Source organism: Sinocyclocheilus grahami, unplaced genomic scaffold, assembly GCF_001515645.1.
Source record: "Sinocyclocheilus grahami isolate Dianchi unplaced genomic scaffold, SAMN03320097.WGS_v1.1 scaffold380.1, whole genome shotgun sequence".
NCBI lineage: Eukaryota > Metazoa > Chordata > Actinopteri > Cypriniformes > Cyprinidae > Sinocyclocheilus > Sinocyclocheilus grahami.
Window position 1 is genome coordinate 358,123 of NW_015505559.1, and position 25,759 is coordinate 383,881.

The following is a 25,759-nucleotide window of genomic DNA, read 5'->3' on the forward strand; positions in this document are numbered from 1 at the left end:
TTTAAATTGGTGATTCTTTTCCTTCTCATCTCATTTTAACTTCAGTGGCTGAATAACATTTAAGTTCCTCTTCCGTGTAGGATTGTAGCCATTTCTATTGTAGCTACTAACAGTGTGTGTTTCATGTCACTTTTTTTTTGCTTGCTACATGTACAGTGCTTAATTTAATCATTCATTAGCTAAACATTTACCAAGAGGTCCAGGAATCTGTCCACGCAATCAAAACCTTGCAGTGCTTTACCATTGCATCCCCCAGTGTAATCAACAATCCATAGGTCTGCATAACAAAAATGAATTTGGGTTATTTGGACATTTAAGGAGCAAGTGTCTCAATATTTTCCACAGCCAGAATACTCTGAATCTGCATTTCAGATTCATTACAGTTCTTCACATTTTATTCTCACTCTTCTGCCACCCTCTTTGCACTGGTTGATGCCCAGTTTTGTTTTAGTCTTGTGCCTGCTTCTACCAGTCTCTGTCTCTTTCACAGTGTCTGTCCTTTTACTTGTTGCTTTTTCTCTATTCATATATCTTTCCGAGTACCTAGATGCTCATCTGGCCCTGTTTACTCTTAGTGTTAACGTCCATCGTGGGTGATCTAACCACCAATTACAGGGCTTGAGTGGGGTTGCATATATTTTTGTCAGCCAATTTGGAGCTTGACTAAAATATTGAGCATTCCACTTAAACTTAAAACTTTAAATGTGTATCTGGAAGCAACAAATATATAGATATTTGTGATGCTGCCTTAGAATTAGAACAGTGTGTCTATGGATGATGCATAATTAAGATGGATACTTTCTAAAATAGCCTTTACATCAGGAGCACATCTATTACATCTGTTTTGAACATAGCAACTGATACTTAAGTTATACATGTAGTCACAAAATCTTTAACTCTCCCCTTGAAAACGAAGTGGTCACAGACCACTTTGAAACGCATGTAAATACCAGGTGTAAACTGCAATTTCTCAGTTATATCACCCAAGACGATTGTTAATATCAAGTATAAACAGGGCAAGAGTCCTTTTTCCCCCTCATACAACCATTTCCACTCTCCATTGTTCATTGGCTCTCACTTTCTTTCTCATTCTCTGATGGTTTTCCTTAGTTCAAGCCTTGTTGTTTACTTTCCTTGCCACTGTTTTCCGCTGTAGATGCTTCATCACGCAGCCTTGCTTCACGTGAGCGTGTGCACAAAAGCAGTGCGACCGGCCCTGGCACCGCTCTCTCATCTCTTGTTCTCAGACAAAAGGGTGGGTAATGCATGTCTTCTCCTGGGAGCACCCTGGAGACTCACTACAGGGAGGGGTTTCATGTCATCCTCGCTTCCACAGTCCATTTATTTCCCCTCTTAGGCATGGCAACAGAGTATGTAGTGCTTTGGAATATACATGGGGACAGGTTTACAAGCTTGACAAAACATTTCACATGACCTGGGTGCTTTCCATTCCCATCAATATTTATGCATTTGCTACCTTAAAATCTTATGAATACTTTAATTCTTATGTAAATAAATGTTGGTCAGTAAATTGAAATTTAAGGTCATTCTTGGATTTCAGTGGATTCTTGTAGATGTCAATTTAACTTGTTTTAAATTTTTTATTTTTTAAGTTTCTCTTATGTTGTAAATTATTTTTCCCTTACATTTTCAGGTGCCATTTTTACTGTTTTGTTTTTTTATTTTTTATTCTTAAATATGTGAAAAGGCCTGACAAGTATTTGTGGAGTGCCTCCTGCACAAACGAGTTGCTGAGTTGCACTTTGTTAACTGATGGTGTATTACGATACGCAGGTGACAGGGATAACATGGCCAGTCGGTCTATGTCTCCAGGCAGCAAGCATCGTCAAGAGAGTCGATCCTCCAAAATGGACAGTCACTCTAGCCGATCTGTTGACCAGGTGAAGAGCAAGAACAATGACAGTCTGTCTGCCAGCGAAGCCCTCATTCTCAAATCAGACACCGGCAAACTGCGGTCTGACTCTCACAGCCGCTCCCATTCCCCTAACCACAACACTTTACAAGCCCTAAAAGCTGATGGCCGAACTCCAGGCCTTAGGGCTGAGTCTCCGAACCCTGGCTCCCGTTCCTCCTCACCCAAACAGAAAGCCTTTAATTCAGGCAGATCTAGCCCTTCCAGCAACAGTTCCCCACGTTCATCCTCTCCTCATGATAAGAACCTGCCCTCTAAAGTTAGTCCTTCTAAAGCTCACCTGGACCCTCCACGTGAGAGATCTAAATCTGATTCTTATACGCTAGACCCTGACACTCTTAGAAAGAAGAAAGTTCCTCTCATGGAACCTCTGAGGGGCAGGTCTACGTCTCCAAAGCCAAAAACTTCACCCAAAGAAAGCAAAGGAGGAAGCATCAATGCCGAGAACCGAGCCCCATCTCCTCATGTAGTTCAGGAAAACCTCCACAGTGAAGTGGTGGAGGTGTGTAGGTCCAGCACCTTGCTATCCAACGATGAAGCCAATGATGAGAATGCAGAGTTGAACAATGCTGAAGAGGGCTCCTCCAAGGTCCACTTTAGTATCGGAAAAGCCCCAGTCAAGGAGGAACTTGAAAGTCGTTCTTCACCCAAAGTCAGCCGTAAAACCTCCAGCAAGCATGTGAGACCCAAAAAAGACAAATCAGGGCCACTCTTTAAGGGTGAAAACGTGCGTCCCACTGAACCCGCCAAGCAAGCCATGTCGCCTTCTGTTGCAGAATGTGCCCGTGCTGTTTTTGCTGCCTTCCTGTGGCATGAGGGCATAGTACATGATGCCATGGCATGTTCTTCCTTCCTCAAGTTCAACCCTGAGCTGACCAAAGAACATGCACCCATCCGTAATTCTCTCAGCTGCCAACAGGGTTTTGAGGAGAAGGAGAGCAAACTGAAGAACCGTCACTCTTTGGAGATCTCCTCGGCACTCAACATGTTCAACATATCACCACATGGCCCAGACATTTCCAAGATGGGTAGCATCAACAAGAACAAGGTTCTGTCCATGCTAAAAGAGCCACCCTTGCCCGAGAAGTGCGAGGATGGAAAAAGTGAGGCGGTCTCCTACGAGATGACTAGCCACTCCTCCATGAGGTCTAAGTCCATCTTGCCTCTCACCCTCCAGCACCTAGTTGCCTTCTGGGAGGATATATCCATGGCTACCATAAAAGCGGCTACACAGAATATGATCTTCCCGAGTCCAGGGTCCAGTGCTATCCTTAAAAAGAAGGAAAATGAAAAGGACGGCAAGAAGACCAAGAAAGAGAAGAAGAAGAAGGAGAAAGCGGAGATTCGCCCCAGGGGGAACCTCTTTGGAGAGATGGCGCAGTTAGCTATGGGAGGCCCAGAGAAGGATACCATCTGTGAGCTGTGTGGAGAGTCTCACCCATACCCTGTTACCTACCACATGAGACAGACCCACCCAGGTACAGTGCCGTCAATTCTTGGGTCTTACTCCATTCTGTTTTTTTCAGAGCAGTTCAAAGGTTATACAGTCCAATAGATTAAGTATATCATCAGTTCTCTGTATTGTGTTCTTTCAGGCTGTGGCCGGTATGCTGGAGGTCAGGGCTATAACAGTATTGGTCACTTTTGTGGAGGCTGGGCTGGTAATTGTGGAGATGGTGGGATTGGAGGAAGCACCTGGTACTTGGTGTGTGATCGTTGTAGAGAGAAGTACCTGAGAGATAAACAAACGGCTGCCAGAGAAAAGGTATACCTGTCATGACCAATGTAGGGAGATGCATAATATTTGTAGATATATCGCATGTCTAAAACAGTGTATAATTCTTTATTGGGTTCGACCCTGTGGTTCTTGGATCAGGTTAAGCAGTCAAGGAAGAAACCTCTCCAGGTTAAAACCCCACGCTCTCTGCCCACGATGGAGGCCCACCAGGTGATCCGTGCCAATGCACTGTTCCTGCTGTCTCTGAGCAGCGCCGCTGAGCCAAGTCTACTTTGCCATCACCCACCTAAACCCTTCCACACACATCTGCCCAGCCTCAAAGAGGGAGTGTCTGAGGAACTACCCAACAAGATGGGCTGCCTCTATCTGCAAACGCTAGCCCGGTAAATACCTTGTTCACACCTTGATCACCATCACCATAGGCTGCATTGTTGAAGTAATTCAATGTATGGAATATCTCTTTCTCAATTACCTTTTTGCAGCCAACACACTGAGAACTTTGGGGCCTATCAAGATGACAACCTGTTTCAGGATGAGATGCGTTACTTGCGTTCTACGTCAGTCCCTGCTCCCTACATCTCAGTCACTCCAGATGCCTGCCCCAATGTTTTTGAAGAGCCAGGAAGTAACATGAAGTCCATGCCCCCAAGGTACTCTAACAAGCTTCCCACCTCCCAAAGTACTGTGTTCTATGAACATTTTACATTATGGATATGCTTATATCTTTATGAATTTTTTTTTTTTACTTTGTTCCTTTAGTTTGGAGACAAGTCCAATCACAGACAGTGACACGGCCAAGCGGACAGTATTCCAGCGCTCATATTCAGTGGTTGCCTCTGAGTATGATAAGCAGCACTCAGCCTCCCCAGCACGGGTCAAAGCAGTACCGAGACGCAGGGTACACAGCGGGGATGCAGGTGATGTTGTGTCACTTTGTACAACACAGTTACAAATGTCTAATTAATTCAGCTAATTGTTACAATAATGACAGTGCCTGAAGTCTGAGAATCTATTTACATCAGGTATGCTGCCTTTATATTGGACTGGGCTTTAGAGGGAAAAGTAATCAGTTTTCAGTCTTTTAAAGTTATTCTATATATAATTTGCATTAGGCTGCTCATTTTATCCAATTTTCATTTCATTGCATTGCATTGTATACATTTTAGTAGTTCTTGTATTCTCTGGGATTTAAACCCATGAACTTGGTGTTGATAGCACCATGTTTTACTGCTTAACCTACAAGAATGTTAAAATGGCTTGTATGCATGATTCATAGCAATATTTACCTTTACCTTTTACCAACGTGTGAGTTCTCGAATCGTCATAGCACAGTTTGGAATCGATTAATTGAAACTTTAAGCTCAGGAAAATCTATACGTGACCAGAAATGCAAGATGCCACTTTTATATTTATGATGTAAATATTTACGCTGAATTAAAAAAAAAAAAAAAAAATTTTAGTTTTGTGTTCACTGCTAGAATTTTTACTATTGTGATATCTTACAATTCAAAAGTTGAGTTAAACATTTTAAATGTGAGTTAATTTCTGCTGGTCTCTACAGAAGTTGGGTCATCTCTGCTTCGTCACCCTTCTCCTGAGTTGTCTCGACTGATCTCAGCCCATGGCTCTCTCAGCAAGGGTGAAAGGAACTTCCAGTGGCCTGTGCTGGCATTTGTTATCCAGCATCATGATCTAGAGGGTCTGGAGGTGGCTATGAAGCATGCACTCCGCAAATCAGCATGCAGGGTGTTTGCCATGGAGGTCAGTGATATTCTCTCAGACATTCTCTCTGGCCATCTGCCTACTTTCATTCCTCTTCTTCTTGTCCCAAATTGTACAGTCATAGACATACACTGTTGAATATGAACTATGAATTAACTGTGGGGTCCCACGATCATGGAAAACCTGAAAATATAAGGGAATTTTATAAATTCCTACATTCATAAAAAATTGTGTATTAAAATCCTTATCCAGTTATCACAATTTTCTAGAAAAGTAATGGAAATTTAGTCCGCAGTTCTGGGAACTCTTAACAAACCTTTTGTTTTGGGTTTCCTTCTCAGGCTTTTAATTGGCTGCTGTGTAACGTTACCCAAACCACCTCCCTCCATGATATCCTGTGGCACTTTGTGGCGTCTCTGACTCCGTCTCCCTTTGAGGCGGAAGAAGAGGAGGATGAAGAGAACAAAGGGAACAAGGAGAACCTCGAGCAGGTGTGGCCTTACGACAACACAGCTAATGGTTTATTAATAAGTCACTATTCACTTGAGTTGAACAAAGGTTTTTCTGACATGGGACGTTTTCCCTCTTTTCTTGCAGGAGAAGGATTTAGGTGTCTGTGAGCACCCCCTGTCTGACATTCTCATCGCAGGAGAGGCGGCTCACCCGCTGCCCCACACCTTCCACCGTCTGCTCCAGACCATCTCTGACCTCATGATGTCACTTCCCAGTGGAAGCTCACTTCAGCAGATGGCCCTGAGGTATCTTCTGTCTGTTCACAGAGACACCTCTAGCAATCAGAACATCTTAGTAACCACACACTGCAATTGTAACAACCCATAACACATAGCAATATGCTAAATAACACCCAGAACACTTTAGTAACCACATAATAACGCCCTAGCAACAGCATAGGTACGTGGTGATGGAAAGATTTGCACATGCAAGCTCAACCTACATTGTACAAATCTAGTATTTGTTTGGCTGTTTCACTAGGTGTTGGAGTCTTAAATTCAAACAATCAGATCATCAGTTCCTGCACCAGAGTAATGTGTTTCACCACATCAACAACATCCTGTCCAAATCAGATGATGGGGACAGTGAGGAGAGTTTTAACATCAGCGTACAGTCGGGATACGAAGCGATTAGTCAGGTGGGAAACTTTTCATTAGCTTCATCCGTGTTGATTGAATACAAAGACTTTCTTTCCTGTTGCTTTTACATTTATGCATTTGGCAGAAGCTTTTATTTAAATTGGCCTACGTTGCAATGAAGGTATACATTTTACATGTATTGCAGGAACTTTGTGTAGTGACCTGCCTGAAAGATCTGACCAGCGTGGTGGACATTAAAACGTCCAGCCGACCAGCCATGATCGGCAGCCTGACTGATGGCTCCACTGAGACGTTCTGGGAGTCTGGAGATGAAGATAAGAACAAAACAAAGAGCATCACTATCAGCTGTGTCAAAGGCATCAATGCCTCATATGTCTCTGTCCATGTCGACAACTCTCGTGACATTGGAGTGAGTTCGCGAACTATTGTTCTCTGTTTTTCTGTCCGTTCTTAGTCAGTATATTAATACCAGTCTCCGTGTTGGCCAACTGTTAAGTCTGTATACATTTTATGAAGTGTTCAAAGTGCATAAGGCCTATATAACCTTCAAACATTCAGATATTACTTTTTTTTTGACAATTTTCTATTTTGAATGGATAATTTATAATATTTTTGTATTTATACACGTATCTGTAAACAGCTAGTGATTAATATAACGTGTGCTTTGTGTTCTGTCAGAATAAAGTTACATCAATGATATTCCTTTGTGGGAAGGCTGTGGAAGATCTCTGCAGAATCAAACAGGTGGGACTTAAATGATAGAGTGAATGTTTTTACAATTTGGTAAATGACATTAATTCAGTTTGAAAAAGGCAGTAAACTCATAGTCCTGAGGCCCAAGAGCTACTAGGCAACAGCCAAAATGCTTATCAAAGCATGTCTGCATGGAAATCACCAGATCAGTCTGGGGTCCCTTAAGGCCTCCAGGGTCGTTTCACTGAATGGACTTTGTTGTCTCAGTTTGACTTAGACTCAAGGCACATGGGCTGGGTGACCAGCGAGCTGCCTGGAGGAGACCATCATGTGATCAAGATCGAACTTAAGGGTCCTGAGAACACACTTCGGGTACGGCAGGTCAAAGTGCTTGGCTGGAAGGAGGGCGAGAGCATCAAGATTGCTGGGCATATATCAGCCAGTGTAGCTCAGCAGAAGAACTGTGAGGCTGAGACGCTGCGTGTCTTCCGCCTCATTACATCACAGGTAAGCACAAAGGCACGAACCTCAGTAAGGTTGCATCATCAGTGTCAGTGCCACTGTACATCAAACGCTGCAGTGCAAGACACTCGTTCACAGGTATTGTTTAAGGATAGGAAAAAGTCATTTTTATGTGTTTGTGTAGGTATTTGGAAAACTAATTTGTGGGGATGCAGAACCAACACCAGAACAAGAAGAGAAGAACCTGCTCTCCTCACCTGAGGGTGAAGACAAGGTCAGTACCAGAATCTATGGTGTTTGATGGCTCGTTACAACCATTGCTCAATGCCATATCAAGCGCTGAAGCATAAGATGAAGCTGTTCAATTATGTTACTAATGTTTTGTCTTCAGGCTCCATCTGATGCAGACTTGAAGGAGCACATGGTTGGCATTATTTTCAGCAGGAGCAAACTGACCAACCTTCAGAAACAGGTAACACCATCGAAACTGCGCTCAGCTCTTTATTAAATCAAGCGAGCTGCCTAAAAATCCATCCAAGATGGCAGAAGAAGTGATAGGAGGGTTGATTATAAATGTACCAATACATTTCCAAAAAAAACAGCAAAAATAGTTCAGTCTTAGTAAAACTGAATTTGTGCTTTATTAGATTATTTTCCATGGTAAAACGAATGAATACTGAATGAATGTATGAATACACAAAATGCATGATCACCAGTAGGTTTGGAAAAAAAGCATAGCAAGTTTTCTAGGGCTAATTATAATATTTTATAACAATTATGAAATGATTGTTTAGGACATAAATATTCATAACCTAGAGGCTAGAAATAGCAAGCTAGCTTTGAAAGCATAAGATCCCACCCTACCTGCAAATCACTCTCCAAAGCCACGCCTCCTCCAAAACACATGAACGTGCACAGAGGCAGACCAGAGACTAACCAGTGACACGACGAGATATGGTGTTGGTGGAGGGTTGAATGCAAACCTGTCAGATTACCTCATGTTGCATTCACCATTGAGAAAACTTTACAATACAAAGTGCATAATATTACAATAATAACGCCTTCCATTCTCGCTCGGTCTGCAATAGTGTAATGGTACGTGGACCGAGGGATACGATTAGATGAACCTTTTATGGTCCTACGCCTTCCACAGATGATATAAATACATTTATACCACTTAACTTAGTGATTGCTATCGTGATGTGAAGAGACTTCCAACCAGCATAACAAATTTTTTTTTAACCAAATCATACCCTGCCTGTAAAGGGATAGTTCACCCAAAATTGAAAATGCGATGTTTATCTGCTTACCCCCAGGGCATCCAAGATGTAGGTGACTTTGTTTCTTCAGTAGAACACAAACAAAGATTTTTAAGTCAAACCATTGTAGTCTGTCAGTCTTATAATGCAAGTGGATGGGAATCACGACTTTGAGAGTCAAAAAACATACACAAACAAAACCAAATTAAACCCTGCGGCTCGTGACGATACATTGATGTGTAAAGACACGAAACGATCGGTCTGTGCAAGAAACTGAACAGTATTTATATCGTTTTTTACCTCTGATTCACCGCAATGTCCGAACTGTCCAGAGCGCATCCTGAGCGCGTTCAACAGCTGGCACCTGACGTGTCTTGCTTTTCGGCGGATCGCAGACTTATAAGTGCATTACCGCCACCTATCTCTCAAGTGGACCATTGACACTCCTAATTGAGATTGTAGATCATGTCAACGGTCCACTTGAGAGATAGGTGGCGGGTCCAAGCCCCTTTAAGAATACTCAATTCAGAATCTCAACAGCTGTTTTTGAGCATTGTTTATTTATAGCACATATTTAAGCTAAGATTTAAAAAAAAAAAAAGTGAACACTACAGAATCTGGGCTCACGGCGTCCCGACGTCATAAAAAATGAATCACTGTCAGAACTCCTGATATTTCTCTTGATGTGTAAAGACACGAAACGATCGGTCTGTGCAAGAAACTGAACAGTATTTATATCGTTTTTTACCTCTGATTCACCGCAATGTCCGAACTGTCCAGAGCGCATCCTGAGCGCGTTCAACAGCTGGCACCTGACGTGTCTTGCTTTTCGGCGGATCGCAGACTTATAAGTGCATTACCGCCACCTATCTCTCAAATGGACCATTGACACTCCTAATTGAGATTGTAGATCATGTCAATGGTCCACTTGAGAGATAGGTGGTGGGTCCAAGCCCCTTTAAGAATACTCAATTCAGAATCTCAACAGCTGTTTTTGAGCATTGTTTATTTATAGCACATATTTAAGCTAAGAGTTAAAAAAAAAAAAAAGTGAACACTACAGAATCTGGGCTCCCGGCGTCATAAAAAATGAATCACTGTCAGAACTCCTGATATTTCTCTATGGAGATAAAGGTTAGGATTATGATTTTTAGTAGTGTTACATCACACAGTGAGTCTATATAAGCATCGTTTGCTGCTTTTGGGATCTGGTAGAGCATTTGGAGTCAGAAACAGTGACACATGACATCAGACTTAAGCGTATTGTGAGTCCAGTCTCTGGTGCTTTTCGTGTGAGGAAGGGTATTTGTAGAGCGTTCTACATCCATTACTTATGAGGTTCCATTTCAGGCACTAGACAGCCAGCCTTTTCCTGTTCCCAAGTCTCTATAAATTGCCTCTCTTAAAATGCCAGTTACTCCACATCTCACTGTTTGCCTCCTCAGGTATGTGCTCATATCGTTCAGGCCATCCGTATGGAGGCCACACGAGTGCGGGAGGAATGGGAGCACACCATTTCCAGCAAGGAGAACGCAAACTCTCAGCCCAGTGACGACGACGCCTCCTCTGATGCTTACTGCTTTGAGCTGTTGTCTATGGTGCTGGCCTTGAGTGGATCTAACGTTGGGCGGCAGTACCTAGCCCAGCAGCTCACCCTACTGCAGGACCTCTTCTCCCTCCTTCACACCGCTTCGCCACGCGTCCAGAGACAGGTTTGTGAATGCATCGTTAACTGCTAGTCTTGAACTTGACTTTCTAGAATCAGGATCTAGAAAGCAGCACTGTTCTTGCCACGCAGGTGACGTCACTGCTCAGGCGCGTTCTTCCTGAGGTCACTCCCATGCGCCTGGCCAGCGTCATCGGCGTAAAGGCTCTACCACCAGCAGACATCAGTGACATCATCCACTCCACCGAGAAGAGCGACTGGACCAAGCTGGGCATTTTAGATATGTTTCTGGGCTGCATCGCAAAGGCCCTCACTGTGCAGCTCAAGGCGAAGGGCACCACTATAGTTGGCACAGCTGGCATGGCTGCAGGCAAAGGAGTCACTACAGTCACCCTACCCATGATCTTCAACTCAAGGTCAGCTTGCTTGCATTGTGCCATTGTTAGATTTCATTTGAAAATGACACGGCCCTGCATCATATTTGCTGAATGAAATCCAATACTTGTTTCTTCGTAATTTAGGGGTGTTGATTCCAAAAATAGTGCCTTTTTTTGCTCTTGCACATCACACATTTTCACAAAATATGTGCTTTTCGTTTAATAAAGCTTTCAATTTTGTCTGAACATTAGAATGTGTCCTGTTTAATTTACTTTCTTTTTTTTTTTTGAGAAAAATAATGACCGTCATACATTTTTATGATGCAAATTACTTTTTTAAGATGCAGGGCTGAGTTATTTAAAACGCAGGGTCTGAAATGAACGTGTTCCATCTTCAGTGCACAAGAAGGGTTCTGGAGAACCGCTGGCTTGGGCCCAGGATAACCTTCGGGTTCATGTCTTGCCCTATTTGCAAGGTAAATAAGCTAGTCTGGACTCACTTTGAGTTAAAGGTCAGGCTGAATGATTAATCAGAATAAAATCTAAATCACACTATTGCTTAGTGTGATTATCTAATTGCAAAGATTGTATTTTAATTAGACATGTGCTGAGTCAAAGTGAAGGACAGCACTGTGTTCATTTACACGTGAGCAGCTCATAATCCAGTGTTTTCAGAGTCTCAGGGCAAGCTCAGTTCACAGTAAATACAATTGTGCCATTGTTAGATTTCATTTGAAAATGACACGGCCCTGCATCATATTTGCTGAATGAAATCCAATACTTGTTTCTTCGTAATTTAGGGGTGTTGATTCCAAAAATAGTGCCTTTTTTTGCTCTTGCACATCACACATTTTCACAAAATATGTGCTTTTCGTTTAATAAAGCTTTCAATTTTGTCTGAACATTAGAATGTGTCCTGTTTAATTTACTTTCTTTTTTTTTTTTGAGAAAAAATAATGACCGTCATACATTTTTATGATGCAAATTACTTTTTTAAGATGCAGGGCTGAGTTATTTAAAACGCAGGGTCTGAAATGATCTTAAGGGTCTGAAATGAACTTTTTAGGAATATATATTTAACTTTTTGTCTCTCTGTGCAGCTACATACGGCGTGGAATAAGTCACTGGTGGATGAAGGGCTCCACTCCTCCTCAGATCGCTGAGATTATCATTAAACTTGTCAAAGACATGGCTGCTGTGAGTAATGATGGCTCATCTAATCATAAACACCATTTTTGTGTTAACAATATGCAGCAGATTTGCTGTTCAGCTTCATGTTTGTGAATGAAATTATGTATAATCTTGCACTGTGTAACTTGATCTGCTGCAGATGTGTTTTAATGAATTTACAGAAATGGTCATTTAAGTGTCTTTTTACCCCAGGGCCACCTCTCGGATGCCTGGTCCAGGGTGACTAAGAATGCTATTGCTGAGACCATCATTGCGCTCACTAAGATGGAAGAGGAGCATCGCTGTCCAGTGCGCTGCATTGCCACCACTCGGGTACGACTCGAATGCATTCACTTCATCTGTCACAAGGTCACTAGGTCAGTATTACTCAGGATCCTTCAGCTGGAGGGATCAGGGGTGACTGGTGGGTGGAGTTTATCACCATGTGATCTGATACAAGTCAGCAGCAAAATGAAATGCAATATCACTTGATTACTTTTAGGCTCCCACAGTCATGGAATCCTGGAAATGTGTACATCATTGAATTTAAATTTCAAATTGTTCTGCTTCCTCTCGTCAGCTATGGCTCGCATTGGCCTCTCTGTGTGTGCTGGATCAGGACCACGTGGACCGACTGTCTTCAGGACGCTGGATGGGCAAAGACGGGCAGCAGAAGCAGATGGTACGGCACGTTGGGTCAAAGCACAATCAGTGCAAAGGTACATTAAGTCATTCTGCCGAGAATGAGCTCTTTACCTCTTCGCCCTGACTTTTAATTTGCAGCCCATGTGTGATAATCATGACGACGGAGAGACGGCAGCCATTATTCTGTGTAATGCTTGTGGAAACCTGTGCACTGACTGCGACCGCTTCCTCCATCTCCACCGCCGCACACGGACCCACCAGAGACAGGTGAACCTTGAATGCCCAAACATATCGAATCATCTAATTACTGTCTGGTTGTCCATATGACATCCTGTTAAAAATACACACAGGGGACAGAGTTTTAACGTATTAAATGCTGCTTTAAAAAAATATATGATATCAAGAGTATTACGGTATATCATAATAGTTATATAAGAAAAAATATTTATATATTTGGTTTTATGTTCTATATTTATATGTTTTGTGCTTCTATAAAAGTACTGTAAGAATTGTTAATGAAATTACTATGAGAAATAATTATGTGACGTTTGAATTAGAAAAAGGATCATTTTAAGTTTCTCATAACACATTCCATGGTATGCCCAGGTCTTTAAGGAGGAGGAAGAGGCCATTAAGGTGGACCTACATGAAGGCTGTGGTAGAACCAAACTCTTTTGGCTCATGGCATTGGCCGATTCGAAGACCATGAAGGCCATGGTGGAGTTCCGCGAGCACACAGGTGACTTCCTCATTTCATAATAGTGTTTCATAATTTAGAGAGAAGAGAAGAGGGGGAAGTGGGAATGTTGCAAATGGGACTCAAACTTTGTCCATATAAACACTGCTGAGTTCATTTTCATTAAGACAGTATTTGCCCTCTAAATTTTTTAATTGAATTTTTTTAGAGCTTTATTTTTCCAAATATGGCACTAGCAACATCAAGATCATTGGTTCCGTTTCCAGGGAAGGCAAGAACTGATCAAATTGTGTACCTTAAATCCAATGCAAGTCATCAAACGCATAAATGTAAAAGTAAATTTAATTCTAAGTCAGAACAGTTATGCCGGTTACCTATAAAATCAAAAATGTATATACAAAATTAGTTGCAAGTAATGTGCAAGATATCAAAACACAATACATTTTCTGCAATATTTTAATATATATTATATTTCACATATCTTACTGTAGATTTTTAAATATTGACTTTAAGGTTTTTGGAAGCGTTTTCTTCATATTCAGAGTTTTTATTTTTTTTATTTATTGGTTTATTTATTATTAATCCCTTTATATTACCTACGCCATGAACAAAATTTTACCCGTGAGACTGTAAATACAGCCACAGGTCACTACAGTGTCTACAGAAGCACTACATAAGCCTGGAAAAGAATATTATGAAATATGATAAATGTTAGATAATAGATAAAAAAACGAATTTTGTCCCCACAATTTAAATACCTGCTGCATTTTTGTCACTATTGGGGTCATATGTGCCCTGAGCCCTGCGTAATTTTTCTAGGCCACAGCTGTGACATGTCCTATTTTCAGTATTCTTCTTTATTTGACTAGTGCCTAGTTATAGCTAAAATGGCATTATTGTACTGTCCTTCAGGTAAACCAGCATCCAGCAGTTCAGACGTCTGCCGCTTCTGTGGCACCAGGAACGGCACAGAGCTGTCTGCAGTAGGAAGTGTATGTTCAGACCAAGACTGTCAGGTATTCACTCAAAATGTCACTCTTTTTGGCAGAATGATATGCTTTTTTACACTGTTAAATGTTTTACTGGAATTCAGTGATCTCACTAGCATACTGGTGTATTTTAATTCTTGTGTAGGAGTACGCAAAACTGGCCTGCAGTAAGACTCATCCGTGCGGTCACCCGTGTGGAGGGGTCAAAAATGAAGAGCTGTGTCTTCCCTGTTTACATGGTTGTGACAAAACCACAGCCTGTCTGAAACAGGATGCTGACGATATGTGTATGATTTGCTTCACTGAGGCTCTGTCTGCTGCTCCAGCAATCCAGGTACAGCAGAATACTGTCACTGCGTGTGATGGCATAAAGAGGATATAGAATTACATGCATGAGATTAGCATGTAATTGTCTGTCCTGGTTTATTTGCAGCTGGACTGCAGTCACGTGTTCCATCTTCAGTGCACAAGAAGGGTTCTGGAGAACCGCTGGCTTGGGCCCAGGATAACCTTCGGGTTCATGTCTTGCCCTATTTGCAAGGTAAATAAGCTAGTCTGGACTCACTTTGAGTTAAAGGTCAGGCTGAATGATTAATCAGAATAAAATCTAAATCACACTATTGCTTAGTGTGATTATCTAATTGCAAAGATTGTATTTTAATTAGACATGTGCTGAGTCAAAGTCAAGGACAGCACTGTGTTCATTTACACGTGAGCAGCTCATAATCCAGTGTTTTCAGAGTCTCAGGGCAAGCTCAGTTCAGAGTAAATCATTTTTTTTATTTGGGAACACAACATGCAAGCTACAAGGGCTCACTCCACCAAATAAAAGCTTGATGGTTTAATGTTTGAAAATCAAGAAATTAATACATAAATATTGGTATTGTAATTTCACAGTTGTACAGTAAATTAAAATAATAATTTTTCTTAGGTACTTGATTTTTACTTGATGAAATAATAGTAGAACAGTAGTAATTGTTCTTAGTTTGTTTGATATTATAATTTAATAATTATTATTATAATCATAATAAAATAATAGCAAATATAATTATAATATAATAATATAATAATTCATATTTTATATTTATAAAATCTCAAAATATTTAGGGATGCAAAAATTGCATTTTCGTTTCTTGGCAGAAAGAGGAAAAATGGCCGAAAAAATTAGCCGAAAATATATGCCACACCGCCTTGCCATGGCTCCGCTCTATGAATGTGCGTTCTGTTGAGTTGCTCATGGCCCATATAAACGCTCCACTCGTGTACCGCTCATGCTCTTCGGAAAGTCTGCTCAAATAACGTGCCGACAGGAAATTTCTATGTAGTATACTTGTTCCTGTTTGCAATAGTGCTACTGTGCTGTTATTTGGGAACACAACATGCAAGCTACAAGGGCTCACTCCACCAAATAAAAGCTTGATGGTTTAATGTTTGAAAATCAAGAAATTAATACATAAATATTGGTATTGTAATTTCACAGTTGTACAGTAAATTAAAATAATAATTTTTCTTAGGTACTTGATTTTTACTTGATGAAATAATAGTAGAACAGTAGTAATTGTTCTTAGTTTGTTTGATATTATAATTTAATAATTATTATCATAATAAAATACTAGCAAATATAATTATAATATAATAATTCATATTTTATATTTATATAATCTCAAAATATTTAGGGATGCAAAAATTGCATTTTCGTTTCTTGGCAGAAAGAGGAAAAATGGCCGAAAAAATTAGCCGAAAATATATGCCACACCGCCTTGCCATGGCTCCGCTCTATGAATGTGCGTTCTGTTGAGTTGCTCATGGCCCATATAAACGCTCCACTCGTGTACTGCTCATGCTCTTCGGAAAGTCTGCTCAAATAACGTGCCGACAGGAAATTTCTATGTAGTATACTTGTTCCTGTTTGCAATAGTGCTACTGTGCTGTAACATGGTGTAGTACAGCTGTACTGGGCAACGCTGGTAAAATGACGCTACCCTCTCGTAACTAGTGTTAATTTTGTCAGCTATTTTTAATTTAGTCTTAGTCCTGTGTCAAATGTAACTTTTTTTTTTTGTTTTTATCATATTTAGTCAACTTGTCCTTTTCGTGTTTTAGTCAAGTTTTAGTCGACTAGTTGTCTGAGAATTTTAGTCAATGGAATTCTAATTTTAGTCAATGGAAACTTACACATTTTTGTCATATTTTCGTCTTACTGTATAATGGTTAAAATTATGCATTTTTATTTATTTTTTTGCTCAATTTTAATTGCAATGATTGTTGTCATTTGGGAAATGTATTTAAAATATATGCCACACCGCCTTGCCATGGCTCCGCTCTATGAATGTGCGTTCTGTTGAGTTGCTCATGGCCCATATAAACGCTCCACTCGTGTACTGCTCATGCTCTTCGGAAAGTCTGCTCAAATAACGTGCCGACAGGAAATTTCTATGTAGTATACTTGTTCCTGTTTGCAATAGTGCTACTGTGTTGTAACATGGTGTAGTACAGCTGTACTGGGCAACGCTGGTAAAATGACGCTACCCTCTCGTAACTAGTGTTAATTTTGTCAGCTATTTTTTTATTTAGTCTTAGTCCTGTGTCAAATGTAACTTTTTTTTTAGAACTAATGTTTTTAGTTTTTATCATATTTAGTCAACTTGTCCTTTTCGTGTTTTAGTTTTAGTCAAGTTTTAGTCGACTAGTTGTCTGAGAATTTTAGTCAATGGAATTGACATTTTCACATTTTTGTCATATTTTCGTCTTACTGTATAATGGTTAAAATTATGCATTTTTATTTATTTTTTTGCTCAATTTTAATTGCAGTGATTGTTGTCATTTGAGAAATGTATTTTTGCATTTCATCAAAAGTTGCTCTTTCACCAATAATCACAAATCAATAGAATATCGACTCGTATGCATGGTTTATTTGACCTCATCTAACGTTAGTGTACAGCTTTATAGCAGGAAATCAATTAGAGGCTAAATAAACACCAAAGACTTCAGATATACACTCGCCCTGTCTACGTTATGAAAACCTGTGTAACAAAAACCTACTCTCAAATATTATTACAGAGAAATTCCTAATAGTAATTCCAAGTTGCATTAATGTTTCTCTTTTAAAACAACGGCGACTTATTGCCGCACAGAGGTCGTGTAAGTAACGTTACAATCAGCAACCACTATCACAAACAATACAGTCGAGATCCATGACCGAACACAGACTGGCTGAATGACACTTTCATTTAAGCAGAATACGTCAAGCGGAGATCGCTGAACTCCAGCTTACTTGTACAGTACTGTATGTCGGTGTTTTCAGATCACGGCACCTCCGCAGAGAGAGCACGCGTGTGTGAATGGCTGCCAGATTGCATAAAGCAAAAAGCCAGGGCAGAGTACGGATCCGTTTAACAGAAAATCTCTGATTGGGGGATTTGAGGTCTTGATATCTGGCAACCGCAAACATGAAAGCTCGCATAATAGTCTTGCACAGCAGTTTTCAAAAAAAATAAAAAGGTTTTTGTAAAGTTTTTGTTCTTTTAACTACATTTTAGTCTCGTCAATGATATTACATGTTCATTTAGTCTCAGTTATCGTTTAATGACCTTGTTATCGTCTCGTTTTCGTCAGGGGAAAAAACCTCATTGACAAACATTTTTCGTTATAGTTTTCATTAACGAAATTAACACTACTCGTGGCGCTATGCTCTGCTCACATGCTCTGATAATTATAGCTTTGTAGGATTATACATTATTTGGATAATTAAAAATAAAACATTAAATCTGTTGCATAGAAAAGATATTAATATTAAATATAAACATATTATTTTTATTCACTTCTGTCCAATTTTATTGTTTTACTTTCAATAAAAGGGTGGTTATTTTATTGGCTTTTAATTTTTTTAATTCAGTACCATTAAAATTCAGTTATTTTATATTTATTATTTTATGAGTTAAATTAGGAAGTCTTACAAAATCATTTTATATTATTTAATAAAAATAATAAATTATTAAAAAGCATTTTCGGTTTAAAAAAAAACAAAAACCAACAAAAAACAAAAATGTTTGAAAACAAAAATTGTATCGCAATTTTAAAAAAAATCGCAAAAATCTGAATTTTTAAATTGTGCAGCCCTAGTTAATGGACTAATTCAGCTAGAAAGTGAAAATTCTGTCTTTATTCATCATGTTCCAAACCTAAATGTGACTGACTGACTTCCATAAAAGACGAAGTTTTGAAGTATGTTCGAGTGACTAAATGATGACAGAATTAAAATTTTTGGTGAATAATTCTGCTCTAAGTCTGCATGTAACTCACCCTATCTAGCTCTAATTGTAAACGTTAAATCCATGCATACGTTTTTTAAATTTTTTTATTTAAATTATTTGTTTTTTTACCTTTATTAATTACAAAGATATTCCAGTGGAACGACAGTCTTCTCTCTGGTCACATACTGTATGTCAGACATCTCCAGTCATTTAGTCCTCAATCATTTATACTTCTCTGTTCTTCATGAACCAAAGCCAGTCTAAACTCTTCCTTCATTCCTCTAACTAGATGCTGCTCATGATATCTAACAGTGGATGTACCTGCCATTTGATGTGTGTCTGTCTTGTTTTTTAGAACAAAATAAACCACTCTGTCCTAAAAGATCTGCTCGAGCCCATCAAAGAGCTGTATGAGGACGTGAGGAGGAAGGCTTTAATGAGACTGGAGTATGAAGGACTGCACAAGAGTGAAGCCATCACAATGTCTGGAGCTCGATTCTACAACAACCCAGCTGGATTTGCCATGAACAGATATGCTTACTACGTCTGCTTCAAGTGCAAAAAGGTTCGATCTTTTGTTTTGTGTAGTGTTCACAAGCCTCCAGTGGAACACAGAAGCAGTGGTTTTAAACAATCCTACTTTTATATGATGGAAAGCTTTCAGAAAGAGAACAATTGGGTTTGACTGAACTGCCCCTTTAAGGATGTCTCTGTTTACTATGAATAGAATGGAAAAACATGGTTGGCAAAAATGATTAAACGCAGCTCACTCCTGTAGAGCAAGAGCTATTTGCCAGCATGAAATGAGATTTAGACTGCCATAATGAAGCCATTTCTCCAGCTGTTGTGCTAACAGTGTGACTTCTGACTCATCCAGGCCTATTTTGGGGGAGAAGCTCGCTGTGATGCCGAGGCAGGACAAGGCGACGATTATGATCCCCGTGAGCTCATCTGTGGTGCGTGCTCGGATGTGTCCAGAGCACAGGTCAGTGGGACAACAGTGTGTTTGGGGAAAAAACAAGGCACATTCCATGTGCTTGCATGTTCTGTTTTTAACACCATAGAGACCAGAAACCCAGTTTTGTTGTCCTAAAGTCAATGGCTTTTTTAATTAGTTTATGGTTCAATGCCTAAAAAAGCTCTATTTTCAAGTTGTTCTACACCATAAAATACATCAGTAATAACCTACACATGATTTTTTTTTAAGCTTTTATGTTTCTTGAAAAAGGCGGTTTCTAACAAGTGCCTAAATGCCACTTCAGAAGTCGTCAAGGTACATTAAACCATCACACTGAATAGGAAAACTTTAGATTTTTACTTCGATTAGGCTTCAAAAGTTCATTTGTGAAGATCATCACAGAACTTATTTTGTGCAATAATCCAAAAGACAATGGAAAAATCCTATTTGCTTTTTGTTGAGAAAACCAGTGTGATGCGAACTTCTGGGTTGACCTACAAAAAACCAAATAATAATAACGTTCTCCCTGCGGCTCTCTATAGAGAGGGGGAACTATGACGTCAGTTTGTAGGCAGATCGGCTGTTAGCATGACACTGGTTCCCTCGACAAAAAGCCTATAGGATTTTTCCATAGGCTTTTGGATTAGTGTTCAACCATAGTTCATGAAACTTGCACGTTGTGTCCATCAAGATAATCTTCACAAAATAATAGAACTTTGATGAATTTTGAAGCCTAAATAAAAGTGCCAGAACTTAAAAACTAAACTTAGGCTATAAACGAACTACAGCACCACGGTCGCTCGCCTTCAGCGTCACCACCACCACGCTTCCCACAACTTTTTCAAACTTATTTTTAACGTGTTCAGTGAAAAAGATTTACTCTGTATATGAATTTTAATCCACGCTACACAAACCTTTTCATATAAACTGGAATAAATACAAAACTAGAGCCAAACTAAAACTGAAATGAGACATTAATAATAAATAGTATAGTGAATAAATGAAATAATCATGACTAATAGACATATGAAAGCACGTATTTCTGTACATTTTGAAATAAGGTGCATTAAAAGTCAATAAATCCTTGATTAATATGAATATTTTAATTAAAAACGTGTCTCCACGTACTATTCAATAAAATTCTAGTGCATTTAATTTATTAAATAACAGCAGAGTGAACGAGTTTTTGGGTATGGTAAGATTAAACTTATTTTAGTGGATAAAGTACCACATTTCAGCGATCATTTTGTTAGGATGGGTACACAAAATGTTATTTTATCCTTGCTTCTAGGAAATCCTCATATGCTTTCTAACGGGGCTGTAAACATTTAAATTTAACGTGGCTTTAAGCACTATGCATCGTTAAAGTTTCACTTTCCCCGTCACTAAACCGGTAAACGTGGTGTTTACATGGAATAATCGTAATACGAGTTTACCTTATGGTCTCCGCATCAGTAGGAAAGCGATAAAACGAGCATCTTTCATCCGAAGACTTGTGTTGCATTTCGGGGGGAAACAAAAAAACATTGTCAACCAACAATATAAAATGCGGGAAACTATTAATTGGTTATTCTACAATTAATTGTATTACAAATTATACTACCACTGGAAAATACTGTAAACTGATAAACTGTTCGGCGTGATGACGTTGAATGTCTCCGGCAGCGCCTGTAGTCCCATTTAGCAACTTGTTAGCAACCGTCTTTTTTAAGAAACGTAACCGTTTAAAAAAAATCACGAGTGGGGTGTAACTGGTGTGTTTTATGTCGTAGAATAAAACGTGAAAGTATCTTGAGCCTGTGTGAACCATGGACCTTATTTTAGGGATTTAACCAAATCCCATTCGAAAACCCCATTGACTCTGGGACGATGGAACCGGAAGTGCTAAAATGCTAACTCGCTTGCGGGTTTTTGCCTACAAAGTGACATCATAGTTCCACCACTCTGTTATACTTCAGCCAGTGATTATTATATTTCATATTAACTCTTCCCCCCCGCCAGCATTTTTGAAAAAAGTTGCCAGCGATTTTGATGATTTTCACTCAAATTTGATGGCCTCCAGTACATTTTGCTGTATGAATATGCAATACACCAAAATAAAGATCAGAGCCTTTACTTTTAAACAAAAAAATCTGCTTAAAGCATTCCTTTTTTATCAACACTTGAATATAGGTAGGTTTCATAAAAATGAATAATTTTGAGCAAAAAGGTGAGAATCACATTTTTATCAAAAACTACATCTGGATAATATTCAGTATGATTATCAAAGCATAAATCCAGTAAATCGCACAGACATATACCACTTCCTGGATCAACAATTTACTCCGTAACATTATGCAGTTTTCATTTATATGCTGTCTATTTCTGATGATCGCATTATTTTTCATATGCATCTGTTTACTTAAAGAGATCGCTAGTTTCTCCATCCTGTTCATGTGTGTTTTTGTTCGGGAGGTTTTGTACTCGTTCAGAAGATGTGTAATAACGCCCCCGAGAGAATAACAGTGAAAACACGAAAAGCCGTAAAAACTCGTCTTTGGCAGGGAAGCGTTTTCTTCTAAAAGACGAGATAACTCGTCAATGGCGGGGAAAGAGTTAACCTTCGTGAGGTCTGTGCATCCAAATGATTTAGTTTTACTAATTGAAATATTTACTTGGGAGATCGCAGGTGCGCATGCGTGACCAAAATAAAATCAATTCATTTGCGTACCAACATGGTTGGCAGCTGTTAATGCACAATTACGATTTTAGATCGACACGCTGTAATACTGTAAGATTTCTATGCGAACTGAAAGCATAAATCTAGGCTATCCGCTGCCGTTTTCAAAACACAATGCAAAACTGTGACATTTCATTCACTGATTGATGCTCGTTACTCGGCAGCGCATATACTTGCTCTCCGGCAGCCCGCCAAAATAAAAGCTTGCTGATTTTAAGTTAGAAAAGGATAAATTCATTCATTCATTGACTGCTTGTAATGGCGAATCACAGCAAAACCGAGAGAAAGAGAATGGTTGCAAGGAATGTGTTGCTTTGGAATGAGGTTGTTTAGAGCTCTTTCTTTTTGCTGCAGATGTGCTCTAAACATGGGACAGATTTCCTGGAGTATAAATGTCGTTACTGTTGCTCTGTGGCTGTGTTCTTCTGCTTTGGGACGACACATTTTTGCAACGCCTGTCATGATGATTTCCAGAGGATGACCAGTGTCCCAAAAGAAGAGCTGCCTCATTGTCCTGCTGGTAAAACACTTCATACATGTTATAAGACAAGTGCTTGCATTAAAACTTCCCACCACCATGTTTGGTTTGTCTGAAACGCATGTATCATCCTTCTCTTGTTGAATCAGGCCTTTGTTTAATGAAAAGCTGTTATTGAAATTGCTTAAGCCAGCAAACTGACAAGACAACATGTTGACTTCATTTTCATTCTTTCCTCACAGGACCAAAAGGAAAACAGTTAGAAGGAAGCGAGTGTCCCCTGCATGTGGTACATCCTCCCACCGGAGAGGAGTTCGCCCTGGGCTGCGGCGTGTGTAGAAATGCCCATACCTTCTAAATGCAAGAGTCCTATAATGATCTCTATATATATATATATATTCACCCTCCTGTGGCGGCCGACTCCTTCTTCAGCGCAGCCCGAGAGCAGATACAGCGGACGTCCCATTCTGAGGGGGCTGTGACGGGCTGCTGTGCACCAGGGTGCATCCCTACCCTCTCTCTTTAGATGCTGAAGAATGAAAAAAAATAACAAAAAAAATAAATAACGTTGTGACGTGTTTGCATGCAGCCGTTGTAACCCTGCGGCTTGTATAAACGTTGCACACCTCCTGACCACTGAAGGGTAACAATGTATGGAGGATTTTGGGATCCGAGACCACCACGGATGGGCCATGATTTCAGCTTCTCGAATACAAATGTAAGATTCTATTGTTGTATGTAAACGGACTTTGTTTTCGTAATCCTGTACAGTATTCCTTCACTTTGGAGTGCATCATGGTTTGACGGCTAAAGATTCAAATGCTATAAGAGGACTTTAGAATGTGATGCTGGAGGAAAATAGTGTACGATTGATCTAATCTTGTATATAATGACAGTAACCCTTCATATGTGTATCCCGACGTTGCTACTCTACTCTACACTTCAGTTTTGTTTGATATTCTGGGTTATGTTTTGAGCCAGAACTTTTAATGAAGTGCAATACTGGGCGTGCCTCCTCGCAGATGTAAACATATGGAATGTATGCCAATAAAGCCACTGTACATTTTTATACAGTGATACACACACTGTTGTGTTTTCCCCGGCAAGTGTGCCATCATTTCTGTAGTCAGAACCTTATCGAGGGGCTTGTTGTCTGCGGTGTCTGCGCTGTTGTCTCAATGACGTGGTATAAACCCCCTTTTTCTGTCAAGGTGAGTATGTTTTGCTTTTGTATTGTAAGAACACGTCTCCTTGGGGCCAGTCTTCACACCAAATCAAAGGACCGTGAGGCAAAACAAGATATATATTAGAAATTGTGGCTATTTAATGGTTGTTTTGGAGGCTTGCAGGAAGGATTGTTGGGGGGGGGGGGGGATTAACAGCTGCTGTAAAAGACAAAAAAATGCAACTTGTGAATCTGCTTTGTATTATTATCTGTGGATGGAGCTGAGTAGTAATAATAAACAGGGTTCTCTGTTAAGCAAGGTACATTCCAAAAGGAGCGTTCTCTGTGCTTTTCTTTCATTTCTCACTCACTCCTGAAACATGCAAGCTCGAAAATGAAAGTCTGTGGCGGGCAGATCTTGGTGACCCGAACGTCGTTTCTCACACGGTACGTCTAAAGAGGTGTATTTCCTGAAATAGCTTATTTGGGTACATTTAAGTTTTGGTTTTGGTTTAGGCATAAAATATATGCCGCGTCAGAGGGACCTGAAGGCCACTATCAAAGCAACCTGGGCTTCCGTACCACCTCAGCAGTGCCACAGGCTGATTGTCTCCATGCCACGCCGCACTGATGCAGTAATTCATGCAAAAGGAGCCCCTACCAAGTATTGAGTACATGTACAGTAAATTAACATACTTTCCAGAAGGCCAACAATTCACTAAAAATGTTTTTTTATTGGTCTTATGAAGTATTCTAATTTGTTGAGATAGTGAATTGGTGGGTTTTTGTTAAATGTGAGCCAAAATCATCACAATTACAAGAACCAAAGACTTAAACTACTTCAGTCTGTGTGCACTGAATTTATTTAATACACGAGTTTCACAATTTGAGTTGAATTACTGAAATAAATGAACTTTTCCACAACATTCTAATTTATTGAGATGCACCTGTAGTTGGCACATCAGTTTTCTTTCTGCTGTGTGCAGGGTTGCCAGGTTTTCACAACAAAGCCCGCCCAAACGCATTCCGGGGGGCTAAATACAAATTTTTGGTAGGGTTCCCCTGGTAAAATTAGCACTCTAGGGGCTAAATATCGCGTTATTGGGGTCGGACATGATAAACAACCTGCAGCAACAGTGTTAAAATAGCCCAGACAGCTCCGTGGGAATACTGCGGACTTGGCAACACTGGTCTTTTCGCTCACACACTAACAAACAGCCAATCACAATCCAGAATCCAAAACAGATGTGAGAAAGCCAGCCAATTGGAATTTATATGTAAATATACTCCGGTACTTTGAATAGACGTGATGTAAGGTGATTTTCTATTTTTTTTCTTCTTCATATAATATAAATATAAATATACTTCATATATTTATGTTCAGTTCTTTCACTTTAATAGCATAGAAAAGTACCTATACATTGCCATTAAATTAAAATGACTGAACCTAAATATAGGAGCCTGATAAAAATGATAATTTCAGAAGAAAAAATTTCAGACGGCACTTAGAGGCTTTTTTCATCTGAACTCTTCAATTGTTCATTTGTGATCCACCTTATTAGTAGCTTGTGCCTGCGATTGTTGATCAGTTAGTACACTGCAAGAAAAATGTCTAGAACATTTACTAGTCATTTTCCAGGACATTATCCATACAATGCATAATTTAAAATGCAGGTAAAAAAACTGAAAAATAAATACGGAAAATTCCTTCATATTAATAAAT

General features: G+C 39.7%; 1 protein-coding gene across 1 annotated transcript in view; it reads left to right on the plus strand.

Moving 5' to 3' along the window:
- Window positions 1–24,242, plus strand: part of mycbp2 (MYC binding protein 2) — a 135,245-nt gene extending 111,003 nt beyond the window's left edge. Inside the window, exons 57-84 of the mRNA XM_016230940.1 lie at window positions 1,795–3,411; window positions 3,529–3,698; window positions 3,810–4,054; window positions 4,154–4,321; window positions 4,431–4,588; window positions 5,233–5,432; window positions 5,735–5,884; window positions 5,991–6,151; window positions 6,387–6,543; window positions 6,690–6,914; window positions 7,184–7,249; window positions 7,466–7,705; window positions 7,845–7,934; window positions 8,052–8,132; window positions 10,365–10,631; window positions 10,718–11,001; window positions 12,063–12,159; window positions 12,346–12,465; window positions 12,713–12,814; window positions 12,916–13,044; window positions 13,384–13,516; window positions 14,387–14,490; window positions 14,609–14,797; window positions 14,897–15,004; window positions 19,072–19,281; window positions 19,594–19,701; window positions 22,748–22,913; window positions 23,114–24,242. Of these exons, the coding sequence (XP_016086426.1) occupies window positions 1,795–3,411; window positions 3,529–3,698; window positions 3,810–4,054; window positions 4,154–4,321; window positions 4,431–4,588; window positions 5,233–5,432; window positions 5,735–5,884; window positions 5,991–6,151; window positions 6,387–6,543; window positions 6,690–6,914; window positions 7,184–7,249; window positions 7,466–7,705; window positions 7,845–7,934; window positions 8,052–8,132; window positions 10,365–10,631; window positions 10,718–11,001; window positions 12,063–12,159; window positions 12,346–12,465; window positions 12,713–12,814; window positions 12,916–13,044; window positions 13,384–13,516; window positions 14,387–14,490; window positions 14,609–14,797; window positions 14,897–15,004; window positions 19,072–19,281; window positions 19,594–19,701; window positions 22,748–22,913; window positions 23,114–23,229 (5,861 nt within the window). The 3' untranslated portion in view covers window positions 23,230–24,242. The remainder of the gene's footprint in view (window positions 1–1,794; window positions 3,412–3,528; window positions 3,699–3,809; window positions 4,055–4,153; window positions 4,322–4,430; window positions 4,589–5,232; window positions 5,433–5,734; window positions 5,885–5,990; window positions 6,152–6,386; window positions 6,544–6,689; window positions 6,915–7,183; window positions 7,250–7,465; window positions 7,706–7,844; window positions 7,935–8,051; window positions 8,133–10,364; window positions 10,632–10,717; window positions 11,002–12,062; window positions 12,160–12,345; window positions 12,466–12,712; window positions 12,815–12,915; window positions 13,045–13,383; window positions 13,517–14,386; window positions 14,491–14,608; window positions 14,798–14,896; window positions 15,005–19,071; window positions 19,282–19,593; window positions 19,702–22,747; window positions 22,914–23,113) is intronic.
- Window positions 24,243–25,759: the final 1,517 nt, after the last annotated feature.